Below are 15,211 nucleotides of genomic sequence, written 5' to 3' on the forward strand. Positions count from 1 at the left end.
CAAATACGCAGTGCTATACCCCGAAGTGCACAATCTGAATCTTTAGTGCGATGAAAACCCCAATAATCATATATATAATGCTGTATCATTATTTGAAATCACAACTACCTGGAATGACCCGAAACTATTTGTACCAAAAATTCTCTACTTCTTTGATAATATACCATACCAGATGATTCATAAATCATGTGCAAAAATTATCTTCATCTTATCTGTATCTTTTATGCAGTATACGTTGTTAAAACTGCATGGTTTCTTCATTTGAAATTCCAATTCAGAATGCCAAGACAGACTGGCCAACTGACCGTCGGTCGTAAAATGAGACTCAAACTCAGACTCAGACTATCTTCACCATCCTGAATCTGAATTTCAAATAAAGAAGCCATGCAGTTTTAACAAGATTACCTGCATAATTAATATATCCAAGAAATACATAACGTACTGAACGTTTGAATGATAAACACTGTACAGGAGTCTCACTCAGACACTAATTAGAGGTAACAGATACTGTAATGGGCCCTCACCATCTCTGAATAATTACTAGTACATATGTGTAATGTCTGAGAGGAGCTGCTTTAACTTACCCCAAAACTGGAAGAATACTTAACAAAGAAGTCAAAAGATGAGGCACTGCTTCCTTCATTCACTGTTGAGTGTAAGGGTATTTTACAATTTGGGGGTTAGATTGCAGATGGATCTTCCAGCCAGTTGCTGTGTAGCTTTCAAAAAAGAATACTTATTGCCACCTGCATACTATCACTTAACCTCTCTTTTCATTTGCCATCCTGCATAGAAAACAACCAGGTGTCTGATCCTTGAATAATATCCTCTAAACACTGTAATTAACTATGCTTCTCCCAAACTATAGGACATCAGAGGTGAAAAAATGCAACAGAAACCTTGAGCACTGGATGAGGGTCCATATCCAGCTGACTGTAAGAGACATACATCCCACACTTGGCTGAACGGCAAATGGATCATTTTGCTTATAACACTGGATTTTTCAGAAAATACATGACTGGTGTTAGTCACTGTCATTTAAAATACATCTTCAACTGCTATTCATAAATTCTCCTCACCATTATATGTAAAAGATATATATAATTATGGGGCACATGGCAGCATAGTTGGTTGAGGCACTATGATACAAGACAGAAGGTCATGGATTCAAGTCCCGATTAGGTCACTGGATTTTTTTCAAATTGACCTAACTTTTCCAGCTGCACTATGGCCCTGGGGTCAACTCAGTCTCTAACAGTAATAAATACCAGGAATGTTTTTGGAATATTCTTGGGGGTAAAGGGCAGCCGGCGCACAGGGCTGACAACCTTGCCGCCATCTATGAGACGATTGTCTACAAAATGTAGGAACCTCAACATCTCACAACCTATGGGCCTCCACGGCCGGTTACAGGGATACCTTTACTTACTTACTTTTACTTACATATATTTGTATAATTATATAAGACTTTAAATTTTTGTTAAAATATTAGTTATAATAAAAGATTATACAGTTTTCAACCAGCTGTTCATTAAAATGTCAATTTTATTGCAAGATTTTGAAAATCGTTCATATGAGAAAATTCATCCTATTACATCAGAAAGAGTTTGAAGACTGTTTAGAACAACTTAGTTTTCCATTCCACATTCCCAGAATGTTAACACTATTCATCATCCTTCACTGAATGTCAGTACTTAAAAAGAGTTTCTTATGGTCATATCTGCCTCATGGACTGACAATGACAATTAAGTAGACAGAGCATGACACTTCCAATCATTGCTGGCAGTAGCACATTTGATGCATTAGATAATAAAACAATCTATATTTACAGTACAAATTTTAACATGAATTACGCCTTCTGTTATTAGATCTACATCATGAATTCTTCTGATCTAGTAATATGCAGTTGTAAAATTCAGAGTCAGGTTCCAGACCACTGTTTTTGTTATAGTTACTTCTTCATTTAAATACTGAAACTGATAATTTATACATATGGTTTGCTTTCCAAACCATCAAAATCCAATTACAGTAGAACTTGGTTATAACATCATCAAAGGGACCTAAAAATAGTGTCGCTATAAACGAGTGTCGTCGTAACCGAAATGGGCACTTCCACAGTAGCCTTATGTTAGTCACGAAAAATCTACCAAAAACCGAGTTAAAATGTTGCATTTTTTAGTGAAATACGTAGTTAAGTACAGACTAACGTAACATTAACGTGGAATTGCCCAAATGTGTAATATCAAAGACATATTACAGCGCTTTTCACTGACAATACACACCGCACTAATACTGTATATTAAAGGTAGGCCTACTCACCAAATTACAGTAGATTACATCAATTGTTGTGCCTTACTGTACCTAGATACGAGTACAGTAATCAGTTATCTTCATCTGTTTCCTGTTACTTGCCCAATACACACTTTCTAAATTACGTTCAATGTCCATATCAGAGAAATTCAGGAATGAAAATGACGTTACATACGAGGTTGATGCATTTGTGCATGTCGTACTAAGCAAGGTATAAAATCAGTTGCTTTATGAGGAATTAGTTCGTACCATTGAATATTTGACGCAATAGACAAGGTGTCGCAGAAACCGATGTTGCTATAACCAAGTTTTACTGTATATTTTTCATATGCTACTAATATTTTTACATGAGAAAAGTTCATGCCACAAAGGAATTCATGAAAGTTCGATCATTCAGACACTTGAATGTTCTAACAGAAAGAGAATGAGAAATTAAAATGTTACACTCAAGACACACTGTGCTGAAAAGCCTCAATAATTTTACTGTCTGTCCAGTAATCTGAATTATGCATAATAACAATTCTGTACTAAATGAAAAATTTCATCAAAATGTTGGTTCGTTATTAACCCTACTTGACCTGACCCTCCACTTCCAAAAATTGACTAGATTATTGCGCTGGATTTTGGAAGACAAGGGTCCCTGAGCTGAGGAAGGAGGTTTTATTCCCTTTTCTCACCGGCGACTGTGACTGCTTGTATTACTACCAGTGAATGCAAGATGAACCATGATGGTTGTATAGGAATGTAGAATGTCAGGTGTGTCTGTGCGTTTCTTTTTATTTCCTCTTGTAGGACCATCGACTGACTTCTTGCTACCTGTAACATCTACAAACAGAAGAAAGAGCACACCATGGAATTGTGTAGTGTATAAATTCCAAGCTACTACATTTTAAAGTATGATAAGCATTTGAAGAACATGGTTAACTTGTTAAACAGTAAGTTTAAGACAATATTAGGAATAAATTTCAATAATTTACAATTCACCACTTTACTATGAAATAAGAAAAATAAATAAATTATAACAATGTTAATAGGGAGGAGAAATGGTATATGACGAGAGATTACTGGCCTGCAGGTTATGACATAACCTGAATTGATCTGAACAAAAATGAGACAAAAATATGAAAATTGTAAGTATATATTAGCAAAACAGTAAAATCAGTTATTATTACAACCACACAAATGCAAAAAATTTGACAGTAATAATATCTAATAACAATACTGTCTCCAGTGAGTTGTCAAAATGTGACAGCAGGAGTTCTTAAACAATGACCCAGACTGCACCACTGAGTTCAATGAACACAAGGAATGCTAAAGTACTGATAAAAGATGCAATCCAACAAATTACAAAAAAAATAGATATGAAACTAAAAGGAAAATTCTCACAAGAATGACTGAGGTCAAGAAGGGAACAAGTTAGGAAAAATGTCATGCAAAAGGAAGGAATCTGAAGAGGAGTTTTCGAGCAACAGAGATGCCTGGCTGCCTGGTGACCCACATAAAAATGGAAATATTGAAGGAGTATGATGAGAAACTTACATGGAAAGTAAGACAATGCACACAATAACAGGTTTCAAATTAAATGCTTTAAAAATGAAAATTCATGGGGTTGGGGGGGGGGGGGCGCCCGCGTGCATGTGTGTCTTAAGATTTTGAAGATTTTGAATTAAATGTCAATTTTGAGAAGTGTATGCTCATAAAAATAAGCCAGAATACAACAGACATGGAAAGATACCCTGGTTAAGATTTGAACCAGGCATCTGCCAAATACATGTCAGAAGTGTCCAACAACAATTATAAAGCTAAACTAACTGCCATACAGCAGAGATCATCTGGAAGAGCCAATTGCTTAGATAGTCAAGATATTTACTGCTTCTTATGAAACTAGAAGGTTCACTGCCATGTCACTGTTCCACATCCTGAGCCAGACAAGTCAATTCCATGGCATTACACAAAGTGATTCTAAGATACATTTTAACATTATTCTTCCAATTCTGACTATTTCTTTATTCTTAAAAAAGAAACTGGAATAAATGAAAAACTCACAATGAACAGAAGAGTCAAAACAATAAAAATAGGAAGATCATATGCAGATGTTGTTCATGTTTAAAAATACTATATATAGAAAAGATATTGTGACATATTTGTGCTATGCAGGACACCCCCCTTCCCCCATGGTGATGTAACAGCATTGGAGCAATTGCCGCTGCTACGATAACAGCCAGTCAACGCTCCGTCCCAATCCCCCGTGGTGACATAACAGCACTTCCCACTGTGACATAACAAAGGGACACCGCTGGTAACACGAGGCAACAGCGAACAGTATAAAAAGCCGGCTGAGCAGTATGTGACGAGAGTGTGTGATCAGGAGTGACACAGTGTGGATCATGGAGTAACCAGTCAGTTTCAATCTAGCAGTCGCTGAGTCGGGTTGTATCGAGTGCATGGCAGTGACTAAAGCAGGAGAAGTAAATGTGATACTGCAAAGGGCAGTAGTTGTAAAATTGTAAATTGTGTAATTCTGAGAGTGAATGTGCAATAAATTCGCTATATCCAGAATGGTGTGAAGTTATCTGTCACGTTACCACACCCAACACATGACAATATTATTTATTTATTTATGAGATCACAAAAACATGAAATGCATTTGACACACAATACATTATTCTCACTTTCATTTGCTGATACACAATGGTTAATGAGAAGCTTCATAACTTACACTCTTCTCCATGTATATTTAGAATGCTCAAGTCGAGGAGGATGAGGTGGCAGGTCATGTAGCACATATGGGGGTGACAAGGAATGCATATAGGATATTGGAGGGAAAGCCAGAAGGAAAGAGACCACTGGGAAGACAAAGGCGTACATGGGTAGACAATATTATAATTGATCTTAGAGAGAAAGGATGGGATGGCATGGATTGGATTGATCTGGCTCAGGACAGGCACCAGTGGAGGGCTCTTGTGAACACGGTAATGAACCTTCAGGTTCCATAAAATGCTGGGAAATTCTTGAGTAGCTGCAGAATTGGCAGCTCCTCAAGTAGAACTCAGCTCCATGAATGAGTAAGTAAGTACGTATATACTTACCGCATCTCACAACAAACTGAATCAAAACTGACTGACTGACTGACTGACTGACTAAAAAAAGGTGAATCCGTCAGTTATCAGATCCACCAATTCACTAGTATTTTCAATCGCTGCATAAAACAATCAGTCCAGCCATTTATTACTAGACCTCATATCAAATATGAAGAATTAGTACACTTTCCTTTACCTGGCAAAAGTTTGAATCCTATTTCTCCATTGCCAAAATATCCCAGCAGGGGAGTTTTTGGAAAATGCCTCCTGAATGCTGATGATTCCACATTTCGCTTCCCTTGATAATGGTGTCTTCCTCTACCCACACATGCGAACATCAATCCAACACTGCTGCTATAACTAGAAACTGTATGTGCCTTAAGCTGCAAAATAGGCATTTAATAAATAATAATTATAACTTCACTGTTTAACAACACACTTCTGACAAAAATCAGTTTCTCCATACCATGTTTCAGTTCTCAACACCATCATCATTTTGATGTTCATCTTGTTGACTGCGGACATTCATGGAAATGAACATGCACTCTTTCCCAAGTTAGAACCTTCACATGTAAGGTTATTATAAATGCCACTTAATTTTATCACTAAATAATTTTAAACAATATAACTCTGAAAATTGTGCTAGTATACAGACCAGCATCTGTGTCATACATATGGCAGTTTCTTGTTTCATAGTGTTCCAGTTCCATCCCTTTCCTTCTCGTGATTAGGTCATCACTGCTTATTTTGCTAAAGTTCTCCATTCCTTCCCCATATTTCTTTTAAGCGACTATTTAGTGACACCGTCAGTAGTGCGACTACATATCATAGGATGACAAATTGATTAATGAACATGAAGCAGTTAACATGGGATATAGCATATATGAGAAAGATGAGAAATGCATATAACATATAACAATTCCAACACATAACATGTCGGAAAACATGAAAGGAAAAAACCACCTGTTAAGATCTAGCCATTGATATATTAATATTAATGTGGACCTTTGAAAAACATGGGTATGAAGATAATAATTACATTAATCTGGATTAGGACAAGATCCTGTGAACACAGTAATGAAGGAGCAGAATATCCAAGTAGCTGAGCAATTATTAGTTTCTCAAGAATGACTGCTCCATGGAGCTGTTTATGCGTTACATTAAGCTTAATCGCTGTATGTCATGCATATTATTGTTCAATGGAACAACTGCAATTTAAACTCCTTTTGCCTATAGAAAGAACTTCACAGAAATGTATATATTAAATAGAATATTTAATATTTAAATTGCTTATTTATATATTAAATTTTATAGATTAGTACATACCTCTTGCATGGCTTTGTCTACATCCCTTTCAGTAGCAACATTTCGACCTAGGATTGTTGAAGCCACACACACCCCTTCACCCAAGAATGCTACACCCACCATGATAGGAAAACTATCACTGAAACCACCGACATCACTAATTATGCCACCGGCAACAGCCATAGTCTCTTCTTGCCTGCAAACAAATAAATACAGGAAATATATATTGTATGATTTACAAAGGAAAAATGTAAAACTTAATAAACATAACAGAAGAAATAAATTCCGTACCTTTAGTAACTCATTAAGGTTAATGTTATATTTTAGCGTCCTGTTGCACTGATTTATGTCCATGATTTATTCTGACCGTCTTACAGTGCATACATTTATTCACCTTACTCTTCTCTCTTGCACTACATGTTTCGGCACTAAAGTGCCGACTCGCGTACTGAAATACGACATAAGGATGACAAATCCTGAACAGTTTTAACATTTTTAATATTTAAAATTTAGCAATATATATGATGAATATATATTTTAGTTATTTTAGTATAAAGACAACAGGGCATGCAATGCAGTAGTTCGACGTACATCGAAAAGCACCTGAAGATGGCACTTTAGTGCCGAAACATGTAGTGCAAGAGAGAAGAGTAAGGTGAATAAATGTATGCACTGTAAGATGGTCAGAATAAATCATGGTCATTAAGGTTAACCTACAGTATGTTTCACAGCTCAAGTAGTTAAGCCCTGATTTCTCATCATGGGTCCTCTGGTTCAATAGCAGGTGACTTCATGCCAGATTTGTAGCAGACAAAGTGGCATGAAACAACTTTTATTCTCCCTCTTTCATTTCTCCCCGCTAATCAACATTCCATCATTGTACAGTACTCATTTGTCACTGCTTCCTAAAACATGCCCTGACCATGAGATCATTATCCTTGGTCTGTAAGTTTGGGGCTGCACCTTTGACCAAGCACAAGTCTGGTTACAGAGTAAGGAAATCGGTCTTATAACTGCCAAGTGAGACTCAGGGTCTTTCACTGGAGACCAGTTTTAGGCTCTCCTGTTGTCCCATGGAAGAGCCTGTATCCTTGCAGATATCAAACCACAGTACCAAAACTTGCAAAAGCAGATTCATATATCATGAAATTCATATAGTTTTAACTTATACTGAACTTAATCAAATAAAAACATATATAAATACATGAAACACACTGTATTTATCCAACAATAAGACAATTTCCTACGTTTGTTCACATGTCTTAAGTATGTGAATGAAGAAAATGTATAAAATAACGAATGTAATTCTTCATATGCATCTGGAAATTGTGGAACAGCTTGAAATGTGCATATCTCTCTGTAATTGTAGTTCATAAAAGAATTTTAAAAGCAGTAAATCATTACATTTTTGTTACCATTACTACCATATTAATATGATTCATTCGGTTCAGCATTTCTGGAGCAGCAGTTCTCCTTTCGAGGTATATTTTGTAATGATGCAATAACCATCAGATATGAATCCATATAGCCAATGTTTCTGCTACTGTTCAACGAAAGAAAATGCTGCACGAAGCAGAAATATACTGATACCCCAGACACGTGACGTCACTTAGTTTGTAAATGAAGAATAAATTATGGCGATTGCCAAAAACTTATTTAAGGTACAGTATGTGGCATTAGTGCTTCTACTGAACATGTACACATAATTGATGTTATTATTTATTATTTATATAAAAGTTTTATATTTTTAAAATACAGTAATTATAGTAAGTGTGGTTATTAAACAGAAGTTAATAAATCTTAATATGCAATCATGGATAACCACATGGAAGCAGCAGACTTCTAATAATATTCCTTCATTCTTGTGAAATGCATAAGATGACAATTTTAAATTAATGGCTTTCAGATAGGCCAAACTAACTGTGATGGCGTGGCATCCAGAATATACCATGTATTATGACTGAGAAAAGAAAAAGAACAGTTATTTAGATAAATGTTTTACCACAGAAGCACTCCGTATATCTAAAATGACACATTATCAAAAGACAGTGAAATAAAATTACATTTGTGCCACAGAATTACACCAAAAATTTTATCAGAAAAAGTATTAAAATATAGTTACCTTACAATTTTCACCTAATAATGAGACAAATACACTACATCTTATTAACTGGGAAGGCAGTTTCATGAAAACTAACAGCAGTTCCAAAGTTACTGAGGAAAGTACATGGGGACACAGCTTAACACTTCTCTTATTATTATTTTAAAGAAATGACACCTAGAAATGACAAAAAGAAATTGAATAAATATACACTAACCTGTTTTGCAAAGAAGAAACAAGATGGATAATTGCAGGTATCAGCAACACAGCCTCACGGCAGAACAGCAGTAGACATTGTACAGATTCATCTGTTGGGATTCCTGTCAATTCCTCCATGACTTCTGCATTCAGACCCTGCGGCTAAAATATAAAAAATAGTTAGTAAAAGAGACAACAGTTTCTTACCTTTGACTTTTGTTTCATCTGCAGACTCAGTCCTTGTGTGAAGATAAACACCCTACTATTATTTTTGCATAAAAACACTAACCCATTCGCTTCCAGGAAAAATGATAATAATAAGACATTTATGCAGACAAATTCAAGGTACCAAACTATTTACTAATAGTTTCAATGTGTCTGCAATTCAAACATTCCATGCTCCAAATCTCTGACTGACTGACTGACTGACTGACTGAATTACTTAACAAGGACGTTGACTGATCACTACTCCATGGTACATAGTTTCCACTATGCAGCTGAAAGTATGTTTCCAAAAGACTGTCATTTGACTGCAGCCATGATATTTCAATCCAAATAACATACTGTGGCATATTTACTCCATGAAAGAACTGTTTAGCCACAGAAACAGCCATTGCTAACTAATACATGGTCACAACAATACAACAAAGGGGCTATGCAATCCATTTCTAGGCAATGGCTCAGTAAACACATTTCCACGTATCAGACAGTGCTATGCAACACAGTGATGTCATCAACAAAACAGACTGTGTTTTCTGTGGCGTCTGTGCAGAGTGCTTATAGGAGAAGTGAATTCAGAAGCTAGGAGCAGTTGAGAGTACAAGGACGAGAATGGAGCATGTCCTTAGTGAATTGTGAATATTAGTTAAGTTCAGATTAGGACAGAGTAGTACAAAGTGACTGAAGACAAGAAGACTTCACAGTGATTTGAAGTGATAGTTTCTGTGTTGAGATCCATCGCTAGGAGACGACTAGTGGAAACTGAGAATCCTAGTGCATGTGCAACAGTGAATTGTAAATTGTGTAAATCAGCAATAGCGCTGTATTAATTGTAATTAAGAGGGATTGTAACCGAAGTGCCAATAAACCCAATCATCCGAACTATAACCCATTAATTTTGTCACACATACCCTCCTACATGTGACAATATTTCAACCTATTTCACTATGATTTATTTAATACAGTGACATGACAGCTGAAAGCTGGAACAGTGGAGCCAGAAGAGACGGCCGTTGCTAGGCAACGACTCAGTAAACAGCTTTCCATAACAACAAATGTGCAGAGAACAACAGAAAAACTGCTGGAAGTGACTTTTTCTGTGTGATCTACCACAAGGCTATATAACAAGGCCTAACTGGACAAGAGAGAGTTGAGCTGCACTTGAGATTAAGTTGTGAATCAGTAGCCAGTCAGTAAGAACGTGAATACAGAAGTATAGGAGTTTCACTGTTAGATGCCACTACACAGCAACAGCTAGTGAAGATTGAGAAGACTTAGTGTTTGCAAGAATGATTGGTAGAGCATGCAGCAAGTGAAACTGATATAGTTACTTGCAGTTACAAGTTGTAAGTGTTCAATCCAAACCTCATGTTTAAAAATGCAATAACTGGTGTCAAAAGTAGGATTAACTGCATTGGACTGGACTGATTGGATTAAATAAACCAATGGATTGAAATGCCAGATTGGAACCAACATGATGAATAATCATGGTGGATTTCAAACGTCTGGCAGGCGTCATGGAAGACATGAAAGCAAGGATGAACATAAATCAAGAAAAGAGAGAGGCAATCTTAGAATGGATGAAGACCGAGGTAGATGACAAACAAGAGGAGATGAAGGCCTGCCAAGAAATGACAGTGGCCTGTCTAAAAAAGATGAAGGCCAATCAAGAAAAGACACTGGCGAAGATAGAGGCCTATCTAGAAAAGAGGGAGGCCAACCAGGAAAAGTTGGAGGTTGATGAAGAAAAGACAGAGGATGTAACAGAGCACTATAAAGGAGCATTCGAAGTATCGCCTTCTTACTGCCCTGCATGGCCAGGCTTCTGATGCTCTACATGGAGACCCTAAAGCAGTGTTTCTCAACAGCCAGGCCATGGCCCGGTACCAGGCCCTCACAGCAATTATACCAGGCCCTTGTCTTATAAAAAAATAATTTACCAGGCTGCGGTCTCACAAAGGTTGAGAACCACTGCTGTAAAGGAGTAACATATCAAATATTACTGGGGCACCTGAGTACTGATTTGGGGACCAGCACCTGGCTGCAGGGTACCGCAATCAACTGAAAACATGGACACAAAACAATGATGAGCCCCTGAAGGAGTTTTTCACCACCATCATACAGATGGCCCCCATGCCTTTCTTATATTACATGAGGACCATGTTTGTAGGGGAGGAGGCAGGGCATTCGGTGATGGTATAAGAGACTGAAGCATAAAACAGCAGCTCCTTCTGGAAGACAAGAAGACACTTAATGAGACTCTCAGGCAGACCCCAAGCTAGCAGTCAGGCCCCAGAAAATGAGTGACTGGACATGGCAGAAGCAGTGCCACCAGCCCCCAAATGAAAGAAGAGATTACCAACAGCTTATATGGTTGGTGCTGTAGTAGCACTGGCCACTTCTGAAAATTCTGTCACACAAAACCAGATGCATTGACCCCAAGACAGTGTTGAAGTGCCATTCATGAGGCCAATCACAGATGATACAGACATGTCCATTGGAGAAAACGAAATGGTGACATGCCTACAGACTACTCAGAACAAGCAACCCTATGGGGGTGCAATGTGACATGAGAGCTGAAAGAGAGAACATTTCAGCTATAAAAAGTGACCACTGCATGGGCTTGGTAAACACCTCTTCGCATCAACGAATGCACAGGCAACAATAGAAGAACTGTTGGAAGAAATATTTTCCATGTGATCCAGCCTGAGACTATATAATGAGCACCAACAAGCCAGAGTTGAGTTGCAGTCGAGAGTAAGTTGTGAGTCAGTTGCCAGGCAGCAAAGACATGAGCATGGAAGAAGAGTAGCTACACTAGTAAACAATGCTACCAAGCAACAGCTGGTGGAGACACAGCAGACTGAGATGATAGGTGTTCAAAAAATTCGGTTATCAGTCCAACCCCTGTGTTGAGTCACTAACACGTGATAGTATTATCCCCTCACATACTTAAGTTTATAAACACTATCCGAAAACTTCATAAACAGGATGTGAAGGAGTTATTATATTTATGACAATTTGAATACAATTTTGTTGCCAGCATGAAATTTTCATTCACACAGAATCCAGGGATATTTGAGTCTCTGATTAGTATAATCCTGTTAAAGTAGGGAAAGAAATGATGTTATGGAGAAATACACTTTTAATCACTGAATCTAATAATATGTTCAGAGAAATTATAAAATTGGATGAAAGTTCACACACTTCTCTGTTGCCTGAATTCCAACTTACTTTACTTCTCTGAAGTTTGGTAACTTGACTCTTGTCCAGTTGAAAGGTACGAAAAGTAACTCCAGGCATGTCTGGGAGGAGGAGTACTGAGTAGGCTCGGGAGTTCTCAAGTTCCACTGTTTCAGTGAGATCAGGTATGGTGCCTACAATACCATACCCTTTAAGGCATATGAGTGGACAAGATGGCTGCAGTTCAGCTCGCACATACTCCCATACTAAGAATATAAATAAGAACTGTGAGCTGCTATAAATAATATAATAATTGGAAAGTGCTGTCTTCTGGGTTGTAACATTGTGTAGACCTGTATGTTTTGGAGGAACACACTGCCTCCATCTTCAAGGTCAAAAAGCAGGCCAAATATTCAGGAAGATGCAGGCAGTAAGCACAGTTTGCTCTTCAACCTTGAAAATGGATGCGATATATTCTTCCAAAACATCACTGAATTTATGCTGATTATATGGCACTACATCCCAGAAGACAGTACTTTTCATAGCCATCGCTATGAAAACTCAAATCTAACAATATAATAATTAAAATCATTGGCTAAGGGAAATTAGTGATTTCAAAAATAACATTTATGGGCTGGTACAACAGATGCCCATGAGACAGTATTACCAAGGAACTTGGACTCTCTCCAATCCAATCACTATATATTCCTTACTTTAAAAAGTACGAGGGGGTACCCAAAAGAAACCAAACTTATTTTTTTTAAACTTATTTATTCAAATTTTAAGCACAAACCTTCAATTCCCTTCAAAGTACTCTCCACTTACACTAATACACTTGACTAGTCTTTTATTCCATTTTTCAAAACACTGTCTAAATTCATCTTTTGAGATGCTTGACAGCGCCTCCGTCGTTTTTTTTCTTCACCTCAGCAACATCAGCAAAACGCTGAAAAAAAGTTTTGATCATTTTGGGACTCTTCTTTCAAAGCACAGCATGCTTCCATGCGACCTTGTTTTTGTTCAGCAGTCAGCAGTCATGGCACGAATTTCGCAGCCACCCTTTTCATTCCCAAATCTTCTGTCAAAATTCGCTGAACTGAGCTCCAAGTCACTCCCGACAGCTCCACAATTTCTTCAATGGTCTGTCGTCAATCTTCCTTGATGATTTCACGAATTTTTTCAACATTTTCATGTGTTCGGGCCATTGCAAAAACGACGATCACACAAAACAGTTGTCACTATAAACTCTGCCGAAACTAGTCCTTACCTTCTGAAGCAACGGTAGTCAGCTTACTGACTCAGTAATGTTAGCTCTATGTGCTCATAGCGGCAAAACGCGGTACTACAAAAGCTCTGCCCACAAAAAAATTAGTTCGGTTTCTTTTGGGTACCCCATCGTATATGGTACAGCTATAAGTGCTTATTTCTAGGCTATTTAATAGCAGCAAAAATTAAATTCCAAAATTTTTCCTATGCCTTTGCACCAAGCCATGGGTGCAGACATGATGCAAAGAGATAAAATGTCACACGTTAAATCTTAGGACTCTACAAAGGTGACTGTACAGCATCCCATTCTAGTTGCTTTACCTCCAGAGAGAAAGCCATTAGGCAGGAGGCTAGATAGGCCACACAGCCTGTAGGAATTTCTTGGGAAAGAAGAAACTCTCTGCCCCTTCTGGGAATTAACCCAGTTATCGAACCCAGAGCCAGTCACTTTACAGATTGAGCTATCCTGCCTCATGACAGAGTTCATGTAGTGCAGACATTTCTCTGGGACAGAACATGCACAGTTGTGAAGGAATTATGAACAGGCTTTCTGTATAATAAAATATGATACAGAACCAGGTAATTTTTGTTTCCTTTGCTCACATGAACAATCTGAACTGTCACCATTCACCCCCCCCTCAAAATCCAGTAACAGAACCTTCTAAATAACATCCAGAATAACACAATCTATGAAGGACTAGAAATTGACAACAACAAATGGAATATCACACAAAATGTCAAATTAAAATATAATTTGAAATAATCAAGGCTATAAAAATAAAAACAATATTGTAACCTTAGAAAAACATGAGTGCAACACAAATTTAATGAACACAATAACACAGTTTTACAAATACAGACCATATATACAAATCACGCATTTACAACAATGAAAAATGTGACATAAACAATAAAACTTACAAATTACGAATACAAATTGCTAACTTTTACATTAGAAACAACAAATGTGTGAACACACAAATATTTTTATGGCTCATGTCATTATGTACTGATCACAGTAGCCGCATTATCTAAGGCATGAACTGTCTTCACCCGCTCGAACACTGGAATCATGGGTTTGAATCCCACTAGATTCATGGATGTCTGGGTGCATTTATTGTCTGTTTGTGCTGGCCTGTGTACATGCAGTGGCCTTGTGACAGGCTGCCCCCCCCCCCATCCAGGAGTTCTACTGACTAAGTAAGAGATCCAGAAACTGAAAAAACGGCCAAGGCCCAACAAAGGGCTGTAAAGCCATGGACGGACGGAGGGACAGACAGACATATATGTCATTAGGTGTATTTCATAACTGAACTTGCATGTTTCTAAAAAAATTTAACATTTCAAAATCAATTAACAAATATAATAAACTTACCACAAAAATAATTTATATATATTTATTTATTTAATTATGTATTTATCTATCTATTTATTTGTATGATAGGAGTAAAATAGCAGCTTGCTTCAAATATACAGGGTGTCCCAGGAGGAATGGACCAAACTTCGGGAGGGTGTTCCTTATGTTAAAGTATGCCGATATAACACAAAA

At 37.3% G+C, this 15,211-nt stretch overlaps 1 protein-coding gene across 3 annotated transcripts in view; it reads right to left on the reverse strand.

Annotated features, from left to right (window-relative positions):
• Positions 1-2,614: 2,614 nt before the first annotated feature.
• The window catches only part of LOC111866033 (F-box only protein 22), a 24,143-nt gene continuing 11,546 nt past the window's right edge, over positions 2,615-15,211 (reverse strand). For all 3 annotated transcript variants that reach the window (XM_023854540.2, XM_023854541.2, XM_023854539.2), the window contains exons 5-9: positions 12,448-12,662; positions 9,014-9,156; positions 6,717-6,891; positions 5,587-5,773; positions 2,615-3,135 (exon numbers count right to left, since the gene is read on the reverse strand). In XM_023854540.2, coding sequence (XP_023710308.1) covers positions 2,984-3,135; positions 5,587-5,773; positions 6,717-6,891; positions 9,014-9,156; positions 12,448-12,662 — 872 coding nt within the window. In that variant the 3' untranslated portion in view covers positions 2,615-2,983. The remainder of the gene's footprint in view (positions 3,136-5,586; positions 5,774-6,716; positions 6,892-9,013; positions 9,157-12,447; positions 12,663-15,211) is intronic.

Source organism: Cryptotermes secundus, unplaced genomic scaffold (assembly GCF_002891405.2).
Source record: "Cryptotermes secundus unplaced genomic scaffold, Csec_1.0 scaffold135, whole genome shotgun sequence".
In the NCBI taxonomy this organism is placed as follows: Eukaryota; Metazoa; Arthropoda; class Insecta; order Blattodea; family Kalotermitidae; genus Cryptotermes; species Cryptotermes secundus.